The sequence below is a fragment of the Tursiops truncatus genome, chromosome 12, assembly GCF_011762595.2.
Source record: "Tursiops truncatus isolate mTurTru1 chromosome 12, mTurTru1.mat.Y, whole genome shotgun sequence".
NCBI lineage: Eukaryota > Metazoa > Chordata > Mammalia > Artiodactyla > Delphinidae > Tursiops > Tursiops truncatus.
In genome coordinates this window covers 56719775-56744287 of record NC_047045.1, presented here as the reverse complement: position 1 = coordinate 56744287, position 24513 = coordinate 56719775, and the positions used below count along the sequence as shown (strand labels likewise).

At 35.9% G+C, this 24513-nt stretch overlaps 1 protein-coding gene across 1 annotated transcript in view; it reads right to left on the bottom strand.

Moving 5' to 3' along the window:
- The window catches only part of LAMA2 (laminin subunit alpha 2), a 606337-nt gene that overhangs the window by 142629 nt on the left and 439195 nt on the right, over window positions 1–24513 (bottom strand). Inside the window, exons 30-32 of the mRNA XM_073789582.1 lie at window positions 22147–22271; window positions 15764–15850; window positions 11753–11946 (exon numbers count right to left, since the gene is read on the bottom strand). Of these exons, the coding sequence (XP_073645683.1) occupies window positions 11753–11946; window positions 15764–15850; window positions 22147–22271 (406 nt within the window). The remainder of the gene's footprint in view (window positions 1–11752; window positions 11947–15763; window positions 15851–22146; window positions 22272–24513) is intronic.

Here is a 24513-nt window from a genome sequence, read left to right as displayed (position 1 = left end):
CATCAAAAACTGCTTCACTCAATGACCAATAAGCTACAGTTCTGGACACCCTATGCCAAACAACTAGTAAGACAGGAACACAACCCCACCCATTAGCAGAGAGGCTGCCGAAAATCGTAATAAGGCCACAGACACCCCCAAAAACACCACAAGACGTGGACCTGCCCACCAGAAAGACAAGATCCAGCCTCATCCACAAGAACACAGGCACTAGTGCCCTCCACCAGGAAGCCTACACAACCCACTGAACCAACCTTACCCACTGGGGGAAGACACAAAAACAACGGGAACAAAGAACCTGCAGCCTGCAAAAAGGATACCCCAAACACAGTAAGATAAGCAAAATGAAGAGACAGAAAAACACACAGCAGATGAAGGAGCAAGATAAAAACCCACCAGACCTAACAAATGAAGAGGAAATAGGCAGTCTACCTGAAAAAGAATTCAGAATAAGGACAGTAAAGATGATCCAAAATCTTGCAAATAGAATAGAGAAAATGCAAGAAACATTTACCAAGGACCTAGAAGAACTAAAGAAGAAACAAGCAATGATGAACAACACAATAAATGAAATTAAAAATACTCTAGAAGGGATCAATAGCAGAATAACTGAGGCAGAAGAACGGATAAGTGACCTGGAAGATAAAATAGTGGAAATAACTACTGCAGAGCAGAATAAAGAAAAAAGGAAGAAAAGAACTGAGGACAGCCTCAGAGACCTCTGGGACAACATTAAACGCACCAACATTCGAATTATAGGGGTCCCAGAAGAAGAAGAGAAAAAGAAAGGGACTGAGAAAATATTTGAAGAGATTATAGTTGAAAACTTCCCTAATATGGGAAAGGAAACAGTTAATCAAGTACAGGAAGCACAGAGAGTCCCATACAGGATAAATCCAAGGAGAAACACGTCAAGACACATATTAATCAAACTCTCAAAAATTAAATACAAAGAAAACATTAAAAGCAGCAAGGGAAAAACAACAAATAACACACAAGGGAATCCCCATAAAGTTAACAGCTGATCTTTCAGCAGAAACTCTGCAAGCCAGAAGGGACTGGCAGGACATATTTAAAGTGATGAAGGAGGAAAACCTACAACCAAGATTACTCTACCCAGCAAGGATCTCATTCAGATTTGATGGAGAAATTAAAACCTTTAGAGACAAGGAAAAGCTGAGAGAGTTCAGCACCACCAAACCAGCTTTACAACAAATGCTAAAGGAACTTCTCTAGGCAAGAAACACAAGAGAAGGAAAAGACCTACAATAACAAACCCAAAACAATTAAGAAAATGGGAATAGGAACATACATATCAATAATTACCTTAAATGTAAATGGATTAAATGCTCACACCAAAAGACACAGATTGGCTGAATGGATACAAAAACAAGACCCATATATATGCTGTCTACAAGAGACCCACTTCAGACCTAGGGACACATAGCAGACTGAAAGTGAGGGAATGGAAAAAGATATTCCATGCAAATGGAACCCAAAAGAAAGCTGGAGTAGCAATTCTCATATCAGACAACATAGACTTTAAAATAAAGACTATTAGAAGAGACAAAGAAGGACAATACATAATGATCAAGGGATCGATCCAAGAAGAAGATATAACAATTGTAAATATTTATGTACCCAACATAGGAGCACCTCTATACATAAGGCAAATACTAACAGCCATAAAAGGGGAAATCGACAGCAACACATTCATAGTAGGGGACTTTTAACACCCCACTTTCACCAATGAACAGCTCATCCAAAATGAAAATAAATAAGGAAACACAAGCTTTAAATGATACATTAAACAAGACAGACTTAATTGATAATTATAGGACATTCCATCCAAACACAACAGAATACACATTTTTTTCAAGTGCTCAAAGAACATTCTCCAGGATAGATCATATCTTGGGTCACAAATCAAGCCTTGGTAAATTTAAGAAAATTGAAATTGTATCAAGTATCTTTTCCAACCACAATGCTATGAGACTAGATATAAATTACAGGAAAAAAAATGTAAAAGATATTAACACATGGAGGGTAAACAATACACTACTGAATAACTATGAGATCACTGAAGAAATCAAAGAGGAAATCAAAAAATACCCAGGAACAAATGACAATGGAGACACGACGACCCAAAACCTATGGGATGCAGCAAAAGCAGTTCTAAGAGGGAAGTTTATAGCAATACAATCCTACCTTAGCAACAGGAAATATCTCGAATAAACCACCTAACCATGCACCTAAAGCAATTAGAGAAAGAAGAACAAAAAAACCCCAAAATTAGCAGAAGGAAAGAAATCATAAAGATCAGATCAGAAATAAATGAAAAAGAAATGAAGGAAATGATAGCAAAGATCAATAAAACTAAAAGCTGGTTCTTTGAGAAGATAAACAAAATTGATAAACCATTATCCAGACTCATCAAGAAAAAAAGGGAGAAGACTCAAATCAATAGAATTAGAAATGAAAAAGGAGAAGTAACAACTGACACTGCAGAAATACAACCGATCATGAGAGATTACTACAAGCAACTCTATCTCAATAAAATGGACAACCTGGAAGAAATGGACAAATTCTCAGAAATGCACAACCTGCCAAGACTGAATCAGGAAGAAATAGAAAATATGAACAAACCAATCACAAGCACTGAAACTGAAACTGCGATTAAAAATCTTCCAACAAACAAAACCCCAAGACCAGACGGCTTCACAGGCGAATTCTGTCAAACATTTAGAGAAGAGCTAACACCTATCCTTCTCAAACTCTTCCAAAATATAGCAGAGGGAGGAACACTCCCAAACTCATTCTACGAGGCCACCATCACCCTGATACCAAAACCAGACAAGGATGTCACAAAAAAGAAAACTACAGGCCAATATCACTGATGAACACAGATACAAAACTCCTCAACAAAATACTAGCAAACAGAATCCAACAACACATTAAAAGGATCATACACCATGATCAAGTGGGGTTTATTTCAGGAATGCAAGGATTCTTCCATATAAGCAAATCAATCAATGTGATACACCATATTAACAAACTGAAGGAGAAAAACCATATGATCATCTCAACAGATGCAGAGAAAGCTTTCGACAAAATTCAACACCCATTTATGATAAAAACCCTGCAGAAAGTAGGCATAGAGGGAACTTTCCTCAACATAATAAAGGCCATATATGACAAACCCACAGCCAACATCATCCTCAATAATGAAAAACTGAAAGCATTTCCACTAAGATCAGGAGCAAGACAAGATTGGCCACTCTCACCACTCTTATTCAACATAGTTTTGGAAGTTTTAGCCACAGCAATCAGAGAAGAAAAGGAAATAAAAGGAATCTGAATCAGAAAAGAAGAAGTAAAGCTGTCACTGTTCGCAGATGCTACCAGAAAACTACTAGAGCTAGTTAATGAACTTGGTAAAGTAGCAGGATACATAATTAACGCACAGAAATCTCTGGCATTCCTACACACTAATGATGAAAAATCTGAAAGTGAAATTAAGAAAACACTCCCATTTGCCACTGCAACAAAAAGAATAAAATATCTGGGAATAAACCTACCTAAGGACACAAAAGACCTGAATGCAGAAAATTATAAGACACTGATGAAAGAAATTAAAGATGATACAAATAGATGGAGAGATATACCATGTTCTTGGATTGGAAGAATAAACACTGTGAAAATGACTCTAATACCCAAAGCAACCTACAGATTCAATGCAATCCCTATCAAACTATCACTGGCATTTTTCACAGAACTAGAACAAAAAATTTCAATTTGTATGGAAACACAAAAGACCCCGAATAGCCAAAGCAATCTTGAGAACGAAAAACGGAGCTGGAGGAATCAGGCTCCCTGACTTTAGACTACACTACAAAGCTACAGTAATCAAGACAGTATGGCCCTGGCACAAAAACAGAAAGATAGATCAATGGAACAGGATAGAAAGCCCAGAGATAAATCCATGCACATATGGTCACCTTATCTTTGATAAAGGAGGCAGGAATGTACAGTGGAGAAAGGAGAGCCTCTTCAATAAGTGGTGCTGGGAGAACTGGACAGGTACATGTAAGAGTATGAGATTAGAACACTCCCTAACCCCACACACAAAAATAAACTCAAAATGGATTAAAGACCTAAATGTAAGGCCAGAAATTATCAAACTCTTAGAGGAAAACATAGGCAGAACACTCTATGACATATATCACAGCAAGATCCTTTCTGACCCACCTCCTAGAGAAATGGAAATAAAAACAAAAATAAACAAATGGGACCTAATGAAACTTCAAAGCTTTTGCACAGCAAAGGAAACCATAAACACGACCAAAGACAGATTGGAGAAAACAGTTGCAAATGAAGCAACTGACAAAGGATTATCTCCAAAACATAGAAGCAAATTATGCAGCTCAATAACAAAATACAAACAACCCAATCCAAAAATGGGCAGAAGACCTAAACAGACATTTCTCCAAAGAAGATATACAGATTGCCAATAAACACATGAAAGAATGCTCAACATCATTAATCATTAGAGAAATGCAAATCAAAACTACAATGAGATATCATCTCACACCAGTCAGAATGGCCATCATCAAGAAATCTACAAACAATAAATGCTGGAGAGGGTGTGGAGAAAAGGGAACACTCTTGCACTGCTGGTGGGAATGTGAATTGGTACAGCCACTATGGAGAACAGTATGGAGGTTCCTTAAAAAACTACAAACAGAACTACCATATGACCCAGCAATCCCACTACTGGGCACATACCCTGAGAAAACCATAATTCAAAAAGAGTCATGTACCAAAATGTTCATTGCAGCTCTATTTACAATAGCCAGGAGATGGAAGCAACCTAAGTGTCCATCATCGGATGAATGGATAAAGAAGATGTGGCACATATATACAATGGAATATTACTCAGTCATAAAAGGAAACGAAATTGAGTTATTTGTAGTGAGGTGGATGGACCTAGAGCCTGTCATACAGAGTGAAGTAAGTCAGAAAGCGAAAGACAAATACCGTATGCTAACACATATATATGGAATCTAAGAACAAAAATGTCATGAAGAACGTAGGCGTAAGACAGGAATAAAGACACAGACCTACTAGAGAATGGACTTGAGGACATGGGGAGGGGGAAGGGTAAGCTGGGACAAAGTGAGAGAGTGGCATGGACATATATACACTACCAAGTGTAAAGTGGATAGCTAGTGGGAAGCAGCCACATAGCACAGGGAGATCAGCTAGGTGCTCTGTGACCGCCTGGAGGGGTGGGATAAGGAGGGTGGGAGGGAGGGAGACGCAAGAGGGAAGAGATATGGGAACATATGTATATGTATACCTGATTCACTTTGTTATAAAGCAACAAGTAACACACCATTGTAAAGCAATTATACTCCAATAAAGATGTAATAAAAAAAATTATGAATTTAGTCTTAATCATATCTATGAGTAAAAATTTTACTGTTATACTTTGCCTCTTATTTTTCTAGTCAGTTCTTAACTTCAATTTGGAAAGGAAATATACTTGTCTAAATAGATTTGGCTCAATAAAATTACGCTCATGTTCAGAATTTCGAATTTAAAGAATAAAAGTGTTAAAATATTAAAATTAAATGAGCATTAAAATAATCTTCCTTATTACTGGTGAAACTGAGGGTAATCACAAGTTAGAGTCATTAAACTATTACTTTCTGAATCAATAATAAATTGTAACCTGCCTAAATTAAAAACAAAAACTGAGGAGCTACATAAAGCATCATGCTTTTGAAAAAACTGATCAAATAATAACCATGGTGATAAGAACAGCTAAAATTTATTGAACATGTATTATGCTTAGACACCACCTAATGTACATAGGACTTTATTTCCACTTTACAGATAATAAAATGAGGTTTAGAAAAGTTAGCTAATCGAATGTCACACAACTTTTATGTGGCCAGCCAGAATTCAAAGCGTCTATACCCCTTCACTATAGCATGCTTCCTTGCATTAGGAGATGGTCTGTTTCAAGGACACCACCGAACAGAAGATGATTAGACTACCTCATTTATAAGACTTCCAACTTTAAGGTGATGTGATCTATTTTTCTTCAAGGTTAATAAACTCCCTGGATTCTGCAGAGTGCAAATTGCAATCAAGTAGAGTTTACTCTCAAAATAAAGCCTGACTGAAAAGAAAAGAAATAGTGATCAGCCTCTTCTACACACAGTTCAACAGCACAAGTCCTTAATCTATTAATGGAACGGCTTTCTCAATGTGATATACAAACCACTGAGACTGATGGCCAATAAGAAAATTACCTGGAATCAGAGTGATAGTTGCTGTTCTACAGCATTGCTAGCCTTGACCAAGGCCGAGAAAGTTGCCAACAAGAAACTCAAAGCACCTTTCACTAACAAAATAGATGTGAAAAAGGTGTGAGGAGGGTGAACAGAAGTTACTTTTATAGCTATCCTGATGCCTGGATTTGAACAACATACCCCAGTTTAGAGTTGTAGAAAACTATAATAGCCATACTGGGCTTTGAATAGGAACTAGTACCTGGGGATTAAATGGGGACAGAGAGAGGATGGTGTTTAAAGGTTAGGATGGGGCTTCCCTGGTGGCGCAGTGGTTGAGAGTCTGCCTGCCGATGCAGGGGACACGGGTTCGTGCCCCGGTCCGGGAAGATCCCACATGCCGCGGAGCGGCTGGGCCCGTGAGCCATGGCCGCTGAGCCTGCGCATCCGGAGCCTGTGCTCCGCAATGGGAGAGGCCACAACAGTGAGAGGCCCGCGTACCGCAAAAACAAAACAACCAAAAAAAAGAGGTTAGGATGGAGTGTGATCACATGTCCAACAGAGCCTCACTCATTAAATAGCAAATGGAGGTCAACTGATGTTTTTTGTCATCTTTTATTATAGAAAGTCCCATTTTCTTTACAGTAATCAACCACATTCCACTATTTTGTTCCTGCTCTCATATATAGGGGACAATAACTGCCATTAGTAATTATTTTTGATTATAAGAGTACTGCAGGGTTCTAGTGATAATACATAAGGGCCTCTGCATTACTGTGATAGATCCTTGTTGGCAACTGGCTATTGTAAACAATAATCTATATAAAACAGATAACTAACAAGGACCTACTGTATAGCACAGGGAACTATACTCAATATTTTGTAATAACCTATAAGGGAAAAAAATCTGAAAAAAAATATACATATATAAAATGGAATCACTGTGCTGTATACCTGAAACTAACAAGACTCTGTAAATCAACTAGGGTTCAATAAAATTAAAAAAAATAAAAATAAAAACAACAATCTAGACTGTGTCTCTGCAGGTCGGTATCAAGTCAGGGTAAAACTTCAAACCTTGGGTTTTATCAAGTGTCTAGAAAGTGCACATTTTACAGAGTTAGTGCACTACCACATTTAGTTAGGCTTACCTTAGGTTACAGGTAAAAAAACCACAGTTTATGATTGCTTTTGCAACATTAGCAAGAAAAGCATCTTCTAAAATGTTATATTTTAGATAAATTGTGACTATAAATAATAAAGCTGATATATACCTAATATTTCATATGCTTTGAATAAAAATAGAAAGCATCAATATGATATTTATAAAATGATATTTCAGGCTCTCTTTACAGAATGACATCCTGCCAACAGTTACTAATTTTAAATTCTGTTCTTTAGGAGAATAATATATTTTACTACGCCACTCATAATCTATTTTAAACATTGTACAAATTGTTCAGTGTTAACTACTAGTCTGTAGAAAATAGGACATGAAAAAATCCAAGTTTTGTGCTTCCCAATACAAAACTTTACTATTAAATAAATAATGCTTTTCTTGCCGAGTCTCAGATTTCAGAAAGGCAGGTGGTTGTTCTCACTTTATAAAATGACTTGTAAATTATGAATGAGGGTTGAAAGAAGAAGTTGGATTTGTATTAACCTAACTTAGTAAGAAGTTCTGATTTGGGAAATCCAATAAAATAGCTACTCAGAACTCATCAACATCTGTAAAGAAAGAATGCATTGCAGAGCTCTCTCCAATTATCCCCACAAGAAAAAAATGAAAAGGCTTTGGAGGAAATCTGAGCACCCAGTTAGTGTGTCTTCTCATCTGCACAGAGGACAGGACTCCACTTGACCATCTCTGATGAATAAGAATCTATCATAACTACCATAACGTTTTTTTGGTTTTTTTGGCCGCACCATGTGGCTCATGGGATCTCAGTTCCCCAACCAGGGATTGAACCTGGGCCACAGCAGTGAAAGCTCTGAATCCTAACCACTAGACCACCAGGGAACTCCTGATAACTACCATAATGTTTTAAAACTTAGAGGAAAGAGTCTTAATGGTTAGCAGAGGGGAAAAAAAATGTATGTACCTACTGACATTATACACATTAAAATTTTTTCATTTTTTAAGCCCATTTTATCTTTCTTCTTCATAGAGGTAAGATGGGCTCTAAGCCCAGAAGAAGTAAATGAATTAAGAACTGAAATAATTAATGTTGAATATATTGGGAAAACCATGTTTTCTTTTTGTGCCTTGCATTAACAGTCAGCATAGGGGTTAAGAAAGTAAGATTTTCAAGACAGATCTAGGTTCAAATCACAACTCTGTTGAAAAGTCAGGGTGAACCTTGGAAAGGTGACTTAAATCACCTAAATTCAGTTTTATTTATTTATTTATTTAAAATGTAAAAATTTTTGTTGGGGTATAGTTGATTTCAGTTTTTTTTTTTTTTTTTTTTTTTAAATCACACTGTGGACATAATAATGTATGGGGACGTGGCAAGAATGAAAAGAACAGCATATAAAGCACTTAACATCATTTCTGACAAATGGAAGGCTCTCAACATGGGTGAAGCTTTAAAGAATTACTACTGTGATGAATCCTGTGTGGCGGAAGGGGCTGTAGGGGATGCCTGGGATTGAAAGCAGATACGTTGGTCAGGTGTGCCCAGGCACTGAGTTGGTTTGGCGGGGTTGAGAACGTTGGTGGTTTGAATTTGGCTAACTATGAGAGACTCTTGTATCTAAATATTTCCTACTAAAGGCACAGACTATTCGTGTAAATTCTTCATGATAGTAATGGAATGCCCATGTATAAAAAGCCTGTGTCCTGCAAGAAACTCACTATTTTGGATCCAATAAAACCCTAGCTTGCTCTCTGGCAATTGTCCGTGGCAGCTATTAGTTTATTTTAGAAATGTAGGTGGTCAAGAAAAGTTCTTTCATGCTTTCTGCATTTTCTCTGTGTCCTCTACAGCACAATTTAAAATTATTTGTTAAATAAATTAAGAGCATAAACTAACTATACAGGGAGACTCCTTCCACCAATATGCAGCTCACCTGAGATACTGCAATGATCGTGCCAATGTCATTTATCCTACATTTTTGGGGGGGTATACATATCCATGATGTAGGCCAAATTAAACTGTGTTTTCTAGAGAATGAACCAAAGAGAGAAGAATTAACTGTACAATACATGCTCCAGGCTCCAAAGAAGCTTTTCTCAGAAGACATTTCTCTTACTATATAAATATTCTCTTGCCAGAACCAGGCTACTTTCATCCACTCCCACTCACGGGCATTATAAAATTCTACTATAGGCACACGTGACAAAACAGGCCCTGCAGATCAAATGTGCTGGGTCAATCCATTCTTTGGTTTCTTGCTCTAAGTTAGCTTAAGGATATAGAAAGATAGAAGGAAAAGAAGAAGTAAAACTGTCACTGTTTGCAGATGACATGATGCTATATATAGAAAACCCTAAAGGCACTGCCCCAAAACTATTTGAACTCATCATTGAATTCAGTAAAGTGGTAGGACACAAAATTAATATACAGAAATCTATCGTATTTTTATATACTAACAACAAACTATTAGAAAGAGAAATTAAGAAAACAATCCCACTTACAATTGCATCAAAAAGAATAAAATACCTAGGTATAAATCTAACTAAGGAGGTAAAAGATCTATACTTGTAAAACTGTAAGACACTGGTTAAAGAAATTGAAGACAACACAAACAAATGGAAGGATATACCGTGCTTATGGATTGGAAGAGTATTGTTTAAATGACCATACTACCTAAAGCAATCTACAGATTTGATCCAATCTCTATCAGAATACAATGGCATTTTCCACAGAACTAGAACAAATGATTCTAAAATTTGTATGGAAGAACAAAATACATGAAAGAGCCAAAACAATCTTGAGAAAGAAGAGCAGAGCTGGAGGAATCAGGCTCCTTGACTTCAGACCCTACTACAAAGCTACAGTTATCAAAATGGTATGGTACTGGCACGAAAATATACATATAGATTAATGGAACAAGGTAGAAAGCAAAGAAACCAACAAACTCATAGAAAAAGAGATCAGATTTTTCTGATCTCACCTCTAGAAAATTAATTACTTTATAGTTCAAGGTCCGTTAGATTAGCATTTAGGTTAGGAATATCTATATATTACTTAGTTAAATATTTCCATATTAATAATTTAGTGTCAATAATATTAAAACTAGTTGGAGTACATTGGAAGTCCATTTCAATTATCATTAAAATATGCCATTTTACTTGAGAAGAGTGAATATGTATACACCAATAACTGAATACGATAACGTAAATGTATATTACATATTACACTTCACCTCTCCCCTCCCATCAACCTTGACACTTACTTTTATTTTAAATGCAATACACTTTCATCAAAGATTGTTGAAATACATAGAAAAAAAGTTTAAAAAGTTATATTCCCAAACATACCCAGTCTTTACCTTTTGGCATATCTAAAAAGCCAGCCTTAGCTTTTGAGGTAACTCATCAAACTAGAGCACAAACAAAAATTCTAGTTAAAATGTTAAGCTTCAGACACACATAAGATGTTAAAACCAGAAATACTGGCATGTGTAAATACATTAAAATAAATAAATATTGAAATAAAAGACACTTAAATAATTTCCATTTCTATTTGTTAGAAAGAACTAAGACCACTAATGTAAATTCCCTCAAGGAAAAGAATACCATAATATAACTGTCCTCTCTAAATTTATAAATAACTGTTTTAGATTAGAATTTATATAAGATCCAAGAATTCTATTTAACTACTGATATTCGATATATGTTCAGTATGGCATTACTGAATCCAGAAGCAGTTATTAAAACAAAACAAAACATATGAGTAAAAACACCTGAGTTCATTGTCACTGCTTCCAGGTTCTGTAGGGCAAGAGAAAGTTACGAAGCAGGATGCCCATGGATTTCTGTAAAAACTCGGAAAAGAAAAAAAAAAAAAAAAAAACTCGGAAAAGAAAAGTCAGTTGTAATTCAAGCCTTACAGTGTCTGTCCAGCTGATTACAAATTCAGGAGGATTCTAAAAATATTTAATAAACCCAGACCTTTAATCTGTCACAAAGGCAATGTCAACTTTAGGTAAAACTGCAAACTCTGAGATGGGCAAAATAAAATAAAATCTGCCTCTGGGAGCTTTGCTGTAGGTCTTCAATGAACTGACTAAAGCATGCTGAGGATTTTCTCAGCTGTTCTCGGCTCAGGAGGTGGAGACAAAAACAGCAGGCAAACAGAAGAAGGTGGATAGATAGTGTCAGAGAAAATGAAGAGTAACACTAGCTATTGCAGAATAAGAAAAAAAAAAGTCAGTCTTTCCCATTGGAAATGAGATAGAATTGGAACCAAGGCCCCCAGAACTAATAGCTAAGTTAGTATACGTACAAACACACTCCATGCCCTCGCGCGCATGCCAGTGTTTGCAGCCGTCACACTTCTGCCCCGTGGCTCCGGGTCGGCACGTGCAGATCCCTGTGACAGGGTCACAGGGGACAGGCAGTGAGCCATGGGGGTCACACTCACATTCTTGGCAGGAGCCTCCGGGGCTGCTTGGGCTGCCGGTATAGCCAGGGGCACACCTGAATTTAAACAGTGACAAAGCAAAGGAGATTAGTAGTAAGTCATGTCTCGAAATTGTTGTGTGTGTGTGTATTGTTTGAATGAAACAAAATTGATACCAGAAGTCAATAGATCAGGAGTTAGCAAACTTTTCCTGTAAAGAACCAGACTGTAAATATTTTAGGCTTTGCAGGTCAAGAGGCAAAATCAAACTCGTGCAGTGAAAGAAATTTTCAAACACTGTTGGTTGATGGAATTCAAAACATAATAATAGAATATAAATTGTTTTATAATAATAATCTACTAATGGAAAACCAAACTAATAATGAGAAGAATGGGATTCTTGTCGAGGTATCAAATTTACTTAACTAGGGCTCAAATTTACTTAACTAGGGCTCAAATTTATTGCTCTCTGTCATCAAAGTTTGCCCATAACCGTCATTCCCAGCTTGAGTGCCATACAGGATTAGGCAATGGGCCAAATTTTGTGGTCCATACTCTGCCCACTACTGCTCTAGATCATAAACTTTTTTTTGAAGGTTTCATTTTTAAATTAGAAATGAATAAAATTTTCTGTTTACTCCTGGGCTTTCCTAGAAGCACGCATTTTAGAGATCAAAATGACCAAGGAATTCAACCCATTAATTTTACTAATGAGCAAAAAGAAGCAAGTGGCGATAAACTACTACATTTTCTATTTAATTCGACTGGTCTTTCCTTTCTACCACATCTTCCTCAAGATGGATTTTTCATTGTGTATCTCTGGAAGTGGGGTAATGTTATGCCAATAAAATATGTAACACCGACTTGAGAAATTAGAAAGGAAATCCAGCTGGATGAAGCCAAATTGCCATCCACTCTCTTCTACCCGTCTGTGCAACCATTCATCTACGTATATACCACTGTCGGTTATGTTACTGGAAGTCTGATAACTTTACAAGATGCTGGCAAAACCATACGCTCTGGTTTACCCAGAATGGTCCCAGTTTGCCTGTTGTCCTGGCTTAAGTATTAAAAACATATTCTGTCTTTCCCTAGAGTATCCTGGATTGGAAAATAAATTATACACATAGCCTAAATATAATCAACGGTAAGAATTTTTGTTCAAGAGGAAAATATGGGAGGAAGCTGAGAGACAGTAGGAAATTGAAGGTAAAAGTTGTAAACACTAGCCAGATAATCCTGGACCATCTTTAGTGGCCTGGGATTGTAGAAACTTGCAGGCTTGTGAGAGTTAGTTCATCCCATGCTGGTTAGAAAAAGCAAAGCAAGAAGAAAATGATCTGTAATGTTAGGTTTTTATAGATTTATGGTTTTAATATTTTATTTCCAATGTACTATTACAAATGCTCAATAAAAGTATCATTTAAATAAGCCCACTTAAATGGTTTCTTAACATTTTCAGGTGAAAGAATTCAATTCTAAGCAGGTTCAGAATGATTAAATGTTCAAAGAGTTTTAGTTACAAGAGTAACGAAGACAAAGCATGGGTAGGGGTTTCTACAATACAGTGACACTCAAGACATTTAAGCAGTTTTAGACCTGAGTTGATGAGTTTGGGCAGGTCATAAGGTGATTTAAATGATTTAAGAAGCTCTCAGAAGTGAAACAAATTTATTTGGAAGGTTACAATAAAAATTTAAGCAAGACCTTTGGATTAATTTAGCTGAATAAAAGCAATTTTTCAGGGAAATATAACCTGATCATTTATGTGTTAGAGATGATGAATGTGGAGCCGTAACAACATTTGAGAACTGCAAAAACAATTCAAGCCATTCCCATTTGATAGTGTATGACCCTGCTCATCTCTATGCTATATAAATGTCACCTCTTATTGATTAAACATTTATGGATGTTAAAAAAGTAATTTTTCTATAATCACTCTGCCTTATGACAATAATTGTCATTTCAGTGTACCCTTCCAGTCTTTTCTATATACACGCTTTTATAGATAGTGGAAACTCCAATTTACAAATGTAGCTATAGTATCAAACATTTTTTCATAAATTATGGCAGATAATCCCCTTGGCATCCAGGGATGTTTTAGTCATCATCCTACTGGTGTTTACAAGGGCATGAAATGAATATTAGCCTAAGCATGAACACTAAAGCACGCTGGCTGACATTAAAATATACACATTCAAATGATGTATATATCTCCACAACAAATGGAAATGTTTTTGGATTTTGTACTGCTTTTAGTTACCTAATTGTTACAAATCTCTGTTGGCATGGAAATTGTGAATGTACTGTTTTTATATATATATATATATATATATATATATATATATATATATGCAAGTAGTGGATATTGTGTTTAAAGTTACCACATACAGAATTATTTAGAAATATATTTTGCAAACTTATAGAAACAGAATTGGAATTTATAAAACGTGTTTAATTATTTAGTTACCTATTTATTTCCATTATTATCACAACCATTGCTGGTTATATTAAAAGACGATTCTTAAATTGATGATGATAATATTGGTTTATATTTGCAAAGAGACTCGTAATTTAAGGAAGTGCTCCTAGAAGAATCCAGCAAAGGAGTGGGTGAAGCAGGAAATGGAAAAGAAAGAATCCAGGCAATGGTGTGATTCCAGGTGAGGTCCCAGTCTTAGCCTAAGTCCATGGAAATCTCTGGAGCATAAATAGCATCTCAAGATTTGTTCAGCTTTCGGGCAAAGGAGCTGGACCTTTGTACTCCCACACTAGCGAGTCATTAGATCTGGGCCACTGGAGGAAGGCGTGGGGGGTAAATTCTCAGGCTTTTTTGCCTCTCCTATGGGAGAGGAGACCTCTATGTAGGTACTCAGGCAGGGTATCCTCCATTTACCTGATCTTCATAATGTCAGTGGAAAGTAGGTACAGTATCAGCTATTCTGATGTTATAAAAGAGAAAAATGAGACCCAGCAGTTTGTGGAGCTCAGCTATGTCCAAGGGTCTTTATAGAACTTTATACTGTTATCAATTACACTAAAATTATCATGTGTGTTTAATGTTAATAGTTAATATCAGTTGCTCTCCATTACCTTAGAAAGAATAAAAACCTACTAAAAATAGTGGTGATAAGCTTGAGTATCCAAGATACTGATCTTATAGAAAATATGCATCCAGAAAAATATAAATTACAACCTTCCTAGACAGTCAGTCTGGAATTCTGTTTCTTAACTTACCATTTGTATTACATGTTAGCATTCAATTTAATAACTACATACATGCATTATCAGAATTTGTAAAAAATATGGTGAGAGGAGGCATTTAAATACTATTGTTTGCGTGTTAAAAAGGAGAACCAAATAACACTTTAATGTTTCGTGGTTTTAATTAAGAATTCCTGATACCATTTATATTCTGAATTACGTGTATACTTGCTGATGTAGTGCCAGAGTGCTCAGAACAGTGATGTGCATGCAGTTAGTGCTAGCCAACAACTTCCAGTGAATTAAAATGAGAATTATGTGTGGCCAACTTTTTATTACTGTTAACTACAGATAAGCTTTTGGAAATTATTTATTTGTTCTTGTAAAATGCTCCCTCCCTCTGTCTCTCTCTCCCTCTCTATCTATGTTGGAGTATATACATATATATATGCTAAAATATAAATTAGATAATTGTGAAATAATTTGGAATCTTAGAAAAAGTCTAAACAGATGGAAGTAAACAACTTTCTTTGGATAAAGTCTAAAGATATAAAAATACTTTTGAAAGCCTATAAGCTACTAGAGAATATGAAAATAATGACATAAAAATAATGAATACTTTTCTACTATGATCTTTTATTATATGATCTCTATGCATCATTGCTCTAAATGTATCATGACTGTTCCTACCGTTCGCAGTACTGGCCTTCGTATTCTCGAGGGCAAGCTGTGCAGCGGTAATCATCCAGGCCTTCCGCGACACAAGAAGGGCTGAAACTGAATCAGAAAAGAAAGATTGCAAAAAATCTTTTGACTTATTTATTTTATAAATTTAAGCAATTCTATCTATTAACTAGATGATTGGAACTATTTTTTGATGGTTAGGAATGGCATATTTATAATTATAAGTTTCTATTCAAGGGTAGGCTATCACAACTAAGTACTACTAATAATAGTCAGCAAATAAAGATGGTTGTTTTTTGATGAATTAACAATGCATCTCACCGACCATGTTAAAACTTTGAAATTTTAATAATTATGTGACAACCAGGAAAATATTAAACACCCAGAGAAAGTGTACTATTTTTCATGAATCAGAAGAAAAACATGATGAGAATTCCTGCATATTTGTCAGATAGTAGAATAAGTATTATTGAATATCTTTCAGGTTAAAAAAATGGGGACATAAAAGCTATATAATTTTTTTTCTAAAAAGCCCAAATTGCCACTGGCATTTCAATGCATGACGTGTGAATAGATGTTTCACTTAAAATAAAAGAGTGCCTTTTCTAATTTATATACAGATTTCAAGCTACATTTTACTTTAAACACAAAATAATGTGATCTAGTGTGAGGCAAGAAGAATGGAAATCTTTCTGCATGAAAATGAATAAGCTTTTCTGACAATTTTATAATCTCTTCTAGTAAGTAGGTCTCATATAACATGCCCTGTTTTCACTACAACACTGACAGACCACGGCCAGTCAGCCCTTCTCCAGGATTCTTGATCACCTTACACCGCAAAAGAAATACTAGACAAGACTTGAAAACTAAACTATGCTAAAACGTAGTTTTGTATTGTTACAAACCTCTCTCAAATACAAGTAGTGCTTCATTCCCACTGGACAAAATGCATGGTACACTGGAAATTTAGGAAGAAAAGACACATATATTCGTTGCAAAATGGTAATGCTGCAAACACCATTTTCCTTTTTGTTGGTCTGCAAAAGCAGTTGATGCTGAAAAAGCAATAAAGTATATAGACCAGAGCTGCAACTCCTATTGGTCAGGTGCCATTAGGACACTATTTCAATTTTCTGTCTAATGCATTAAATCAATAGTACATGAATGAGTAATAAACTCTAACCTTTGCAAAATATGTGAACAAATTGATCAACTACTCACAACATCATTATTCAACAAATTATTTTTTTTGCCTTCACAAAAATAGACCCACAAATACATAATTGACACATTCTTGCAAGCTTCTAGCTCTTTTAACTCAGCTTGATGCTGAGTTCATCTGCGCGCGCACACACACGTGCACACACAAACTCATATACATATATAGGCACTTGGAAACAGATTTTTAGACATTCAAGGGAAATTCTACAGAGCCAACATAATTAAATTATATTCCTTTATAGTAACATATCTGTCTCAATTACTATGCAGGAATGTTATAATTCTCCTTGGATAGTAGATATAAATTTTTTTGAATTATGACATTATGGTGGACTAAACTTTTTCCTTACATCATATATAAGGACTTATGGAAGAGGAAGTAGGAATTACACCTTACTTGAGGTTAGAGTTTATTCTTTATGCTCCCAAATCCCTCATCTCCTCTCAATTTTCATACTGTCTGCAGGATCACTCAGAAATCCGACTGTTTTTCCTCTTGTAGGCCATCTTTTACATTCCCTTAGATCTGTTAATTCCAAGGTTGCTTCAACAGAATTTCTGAGATTTAGAGTCTGCTGCTCTGTGTCATCCCCTGTGGAGTCTACTGAAATGAATTAGCCTCTGGGATCCCACCCCCTTATCCCAGTTCACTGATTGTTCCTTTTCAGTCTCCTTTGCTGGATCTACATCATGTCCTTGACCTCTTAGTATGCTTCACAGTTTAGCCTTTAGGTTTCTCCTATCCTGTCCTGTCCTTTCTCCCCTAAATGATCTCATTCAGTATTAAAAGACTCTAAATACTGCATCTATCCTAACAAATCTAAAACTGAGCTCCTGGCCTCCAAAAAATACCGCTAACCATTCTATCGTTTTTCCTGTCTCTGTCAATGGCCATACTTTGCTTACTTTGCTTCCATTTGCTCTGCCATAAACCACAGAGTCACCTTTGTCTCCTTTCTCTCACATTCCGCAGGTATTCTATCTGCAAATGCTGCTGGTGTCACCATAATTAATTCATTGCATTATCCTGTTCTAAGCCACCTCTTGCCATTGGCAGATTTTTAGCCTTCAGGACGTTTAGTTACTCACTGGAGCTTCCCTGACTCCAACTCCTGTCACCCTTCCCCTGTCCCCATTCGCTCTGCTCCAGCTGCCCTGGATCCTTGCTGTCTACTAAGCGTGGCCTGTCTCCAGGCCAGTGCACTTATTTTTTCCTCTGGCTGGTCTGCTCTTCCTCCAGGTAGTCAGGTGACTCTCTCCATTACTTCATTCAAGGCTCTGAACAAGCCTCACCTGTTTGTTTGTGAAGATCTTCATCAAGCACCCTAACTAAAAGGGTACCCCATTCACTCCAGATTCACTGAGGCTGCTCTATTCTTTCCTGGTAGCACTTTCACTATCTGATATTACATTATATATCTATTTGTGTTTTTTCAGCCTTATTAAAGTATAACTGGCAAAAAAAATTGTAATATATTTAAAGTGTACACGTGATGATTTGATACACGTGTATGGTGTGAAAGCATTCCCACCATCTAGATAATTAACATATCTATCACTTCATATATGTACCTTTCTTTGTGTGAGAATTCACAAGTTCTACTCTCCTAGTAAGTATCCATTACACAATAATGTATTATCAACTGTGGTCATTATGTTATATATTAGATCCTTAGACCTTATTCATTTTATAACTGAAAGTTTGCACCCTTTTACCACCCTCTCCCAATTTCTCCCGTTCCCTGCTCCCTGGCAACTACCGTTGTACACTGTTTCCATGAGTTTGTTCGTTTTTAGATTACACCCATATGTGAAACCATGCAGCTTTTTCTTTGTCTGGCAAAAACTGCTGAACACATTTGGAGAAGAAAAGCTCCGAGAAACTCAAACTTGGCCTCATTGTAGAAGGGAGGAGAGGGCATTGAGCCTGGAAAGAGGGGTCAGATTGCAGAGAGTTTCTAACACTCTGCTAAAATATCTGAGCTTTCCTTGGTAGGCAGTGGAAAACCCTTGAGGGTATGTGAGCAATGCTGTACTGTCACAATGGTTAAAAGTTTATTGTATTTGTTTTGGTAAGAGATATTGGAGACTTGAACTAATATGTGGGTGAGTTAGTAATCACTTACTCACCATCCTCCATCTATGAAGAGGGATATCTCAGCCTCCTCCATCTATGTTTCAGAATCTTTTTTTCTTATTTCAGGGAGAAGTGCTTCTCTTCTCATCATACATAGGTCTTTACTTTGTTAATGAATGTTCCAAACTTTATGTGATGACCTTAGGGGGTCATGAAATCACTTTAGTGGGTTTTGGCTAAAGTTTCTTCTAATAATACAAGAAAATAAAATTGAATAGAAGTTACAGTATATATTATATATGTATAGCTAGCTAGCTAGTTAGTTAGCTAGCTAGCTATATATCCACACACACATTTTTTGTGTTCTAGCTTATGATTAAAAAAAGGTTTTCTTACAGTGGTTGCAATCAATAAAGTTTGAAAGCCACTGAACTAGCCACTTTGATTTCATACTTGATTCTTACAGTGTCCTTTGTATAAAAATATACTTAAATTACGTAACTCATATAAAACAAAAGTGAAACAAATATGAAAACACGTTTTTGTTGATCCTGCTAATCAATCGAGGTAGTACTATTTCTTTCCCTTCTTCACATTTCTTAGAGCTGTGCACTCACACCCACGTGACCTAATGTCTGCTTCCACTATTGATTGCCAAAATCCATCAGGGACCTGCACAGTTAATTGCCACTGTATGTACTTAGTCTCCCTTGGGAGAGCAGCATCCAATGCTCATTCTCTGCTGCTCTTTTCTCTCACTGTGTCAGTGGCAGTGTGGCCTTGGTTCCATTGCCTCCCTCACAGCTCTTGTCCTGGGTCTTCTTTCTCTTCTGACTTCTCTAATGTACATAGTCTTGTCTTTCCTTCTTTCCATGTGCTCCCCTTGAGTAACATGACCCTGGGGAATCTTATCTATAATTCATTTATTAACATATCACTTCCTTCATCTGCCCTTCCAATTTTCAGGTTTTGATTTCTTGTGGCTATTTGCATATTTCCATTCAGATAGACCTTTCATATCAATTTAACTTATGTGAAACATAAATTGTCTTTCTTCTATAGCAGCTCTCTCCTGGTTTCTATTTCAGTTAATGACCCACCATTTTGGGGGGTCAACCTGGCTACAAATCCCTGGCTTCAAATCCTGCTTTGCCTAAACCTGTCGTATCTAATTAGCTATCAACCCTGTAGAGCTGCATTCAACAATTTTCTCACATCCATCTCCTTGTCTCTATTCTTGTTGCTATTACCTACTTTCAGGTTCTAATTATCTTTTGCCTAAGCTAGTGCAATAGCTTTTTAATCAGTCTCTTTGCTTTTCTTATTTTCCTGTTTCAATTCATTACACTCAATTCCATCATAATAGTCTTCCTAAAGTGTGGCTCTCATCACATTAATCTTTTTTTTAATAAAAATGTGTAATGTTTCCTCATTACATAGAAAATTAAATAGCAGTTTCTTAGACTGGTATTCATGGATTTCTACACTATGGCCTCCATTCTCTCATTCATTTTCTTCTGTAATTATGAAATTCTATTTGAACCCATGCTCCAAACTCTTAACAGTTCTTAAACATGATTTGAGTTTTCTGCTGCTAAGCTTTTGCTCCTTACATTTTCTACTATCTCCACCAGTAAAAACCCTTCAATCCACTGTAAATTTAATAATTTAAATACATTTTAAATTTATTATAAATACTCTTACTTCTTTAAATATGTTCTTTAAGTTTCCACAGTCAACTGTGGTACTTTGTGCCTTTGAATTCTCTTTATATCTCAGTTGACCTCTCTGAAGACACCCATTTTACTGTGAGCCTCTCCAAGAGGTGTTATGCTTCTTTTCTATATCTCCTGGAGCTTTTGCTATAGTCCGCCCAACAGGAAATTATAAAGTAATTATTGAATCTTTCTAATCCAGATCATTTATATTTTAATAAACAATAAACAGCATTCTCTTGTTCAAAATCTGGTCATCAGAGGTAGATTAGGGAAAGGAAAATGATATTTTTCATACACCTACCACTTGGTGCTTGGATGAACAAGAAGATCATGTATTTTATCCTCATCAATACACCACTTACCTAAAAATTTACATTTGAGACCCTATGCAAAACTTGTGACTCTGTTCAACCAAAAAGAGGTGCTTACAGAGGAAAGGGAGACAATTACGTGAAAATGTTTGCAGAATGTAAACAAAGCCAGAGATGGAAAAAGAAACTTAGTGAGTATAGGTGGAAACAGTTCTTCATCTGAGTTGCTTTGTGCTTCTTATACACTCAAGATAAGGTGTCCAGGATTCTAATTCTGAACAAAGTGCCCTACATTCTTTTCAAAAGCAAATTCTTAAGAGAAATAAATGCCCTACAATGTAGAGATTGATGTCTATAAATCACTTAGCAGAAAGTATAGATAGCCTTAGCAAAAAGGTAAGTGAAAACACCTAGGGGTTTTCATCAATACATAAACAGTGCAGAATGTTCTGACAGCACTAAAATAAAATATGCCAGCGTTTGTTTCCCCTTATGGCTGTGTTTCCATGGTACCAAGCTCAGACTATCTTAACAGAAAGGGGGTTGTGATTCTGGGAGATATTGACTTACTCTGGAGTATAATAATAAGTCACCCTGCTTTAACAACATTATTTTTCAATTATTTCCTTGATTATTCTTTACCAATCATGAATTAATAAACACATAAAATGAATGGAAACAGCTACAAAATTTATATAATATGCATCAAACAATCCTTCATAGCTGAATTTATGGCAGAACTATATGCAAACACTAGACCTTTCTAAAAATTTATAAAATTATGCACATTTGTACATATATTATTTATTTCATAAATATAAGTTAATGTTGGTATTTACATTTTAATTAATAAGCATTATTTACTTGGGACAGAGTTTTAAAAGAAAAATGAACCATAGAGTATTATGTGCTCACTTTTGTCATGTTTTTATATTGTTTAAAAACTCTATCTTAAATTGAGACTTTTGTCTACATGAAAAGAATAGCCAAATCATAGAAAGCCCATGTGCTACACAGATGGTGTTACTGATTGGGAAACATGGTAATATTTCACAATCTTACTTGTTGCTGGAAGAAATCAGAGGGCAAGCACATTGCTGACAGTCATCTGGCAATCCCTTGACAATGCCATAATATCCAAGAACACATCGTTCACAGAAGTCACCAGCAGTGTGATGTTGACAATTCTGTAAAGGAAGAGGGATGTTTGTTTTTAAATTAATGAAAGAATGTAATTTATCATACAGCTCCCCACCTACGCGTTTGTGTGCTCCTGTGAACACACATGCGCATGTGCACACACATATCATTGAGAGAGAACTCAGCTCTTAAACATATTGATACATACTTTTAAAGAAGCTCTTTGATTTGAGAAACGAATACTGGGCTGTTGTAGCTATACTGACAAGAGTTTCTGTTCTCTTTTCCCTACATCAATCTCTGCATTAGTTTTTCTCTTACTCTAATCTGGGGAATAGACTCACAAATCTCTAAAATTTATTGTAGCATCTGGCTATTTACATTTCTTCTCTACAAGGTGTTTAAAAAAAAGTGCTAAAAATCCTGGGGCCTTGGTGCATACCCATCAGCGGGCTTTTTGAAACCAAACCAAGGTGGAAAACATAAATATTTTAAGAGGCAGGAATAGCAAAAAAAAAAAAAAAAAAAAAGTCAGCCTAGTTACCACATTAAGAATGTTATTCACCTAATTCTTGCCAAATGTTGATCATTCTTTATAGATAGGAGGACCCAACCTAAAACCAGGGATCTCAAGTCAATATTTTCTTTTTATGTTTGCATAGTAAGAGGCACTTGGGTAATATGCTTTAAGACATTTCCACAAGAAAATGAGAACAGTTTCAGAATATTGTGTAAACAGTTTTGAAATTAAAATTCTCACAAAGTGGAACTTTATTTAACAATATATTTAGCAATTATTCACGCAATAAGGACTTAGGAAGAGCTACAAGCCAGGTACTGAGAGGGGCACCAGGAGGAATCAAATGAGGGAAAAGGTAAAATAACATTCTAACCTATAAGAATTTATTTCCACTTTTAGAAAAATTTTTAAAAATGGCAAATAAGAAACATGGCAAATAAGAAATGTGGAATTTACTGGAAATGGGACAGTTGACTTTAGGAGTTGAGAAAAAGGAAGAAATAGAAGGAATTTAGAGTTGGATTTTAGCTTGATTTTATAAAACCACATTTGGAATGGTCAGAAGGGTAATTTCTTATAAATAGTATTTTTTAAAAGGTTAAGAAGCAAAAATGTCAGTAACAAAATACATGTATATATATGCTGGTGAACCCATCTCCTGATCAGCTCAGCTGGAACCACATGGCCACCTGTGGGCTCTACAGTAAATTTTCCATATGCTGTGCTCTTTGCTTTATTCAATTAATCTAGAAGAACATATTTATTTCTCATGTGTCATCTAATGGCCAGTGTTTGGTATGGTATGTGTGGTCATTCACCACAAACAATAACTGAAGTCTTTTCCTCTGACTTTTTTTATGTTTATGTTACTCTCTGGGGAGAAACCATGCCATTATCACAATGAATTTTAGAATACCGTGGGTTTTTTTTTTCATTATTTGTTGTTATATTTGAAAACACATTGTGTTACTTACAGATAGATTTTATAATTCACTCTTAAATGGATCCAGTTTTCTATATGATAGGATGCAAATCTCAAATCTTCTAATTCCCCACCTCACTCTCAGCAGATGTTAGCCCTCTATTTTCAGGGAAAAGGCAGCCCTCATTGGGTGTTCCCTTAGCTTCCTGCCAAACAGCACACCATCTTGTCTGCATTACTTTCCATCCCTTCGACATTTAGTTCTGTCCACAAGAAGTGGTGTGTTGTTCTCTGTCTAAAGCTTCTCTCTTCCTAAACTCTGGTTTAGGAAGAAGGCCCTCCTGTCTCCTATTTCCTCCAGCACCTGCATTTTCTCCTTCTTTGATGGCTTATTTCCATTGACAGTTGAGGCTGGTCAAGCTTTTCTTATCTTAAAAAAATCTCTGGGGTTTCTGGACAACTTCCATCCTATGTTTGATAGGCTTCCTAAAAGCATTGTTTACATTGCTGGTCTCTACTTCCTCATCTCCCTTTCACCTATTCATTCTTTAAACAGGCTCTCTCTCTCTCTCTCTCTCTCTCTCTCTCTCTATGTATATATATTTATATATGTATATATATATTCTTTTCCATTATTGGTTATTATAAGATATTGAGTATGGTTCCCTGTGCTATATAGTAGGTCCTTGTTGTTTATCAATTTTATATCTAGTAGTGTGTACATGTTAATTCCAGACTCCTAACTTATCTATTCCCCTCCCCCAAACAGGCTCCTGATTTCACTATTTTTTTTTTTTTTAACATCTTTATTGGGGTATAATTGCTTTACAATGGTGTGTTAGTTTCT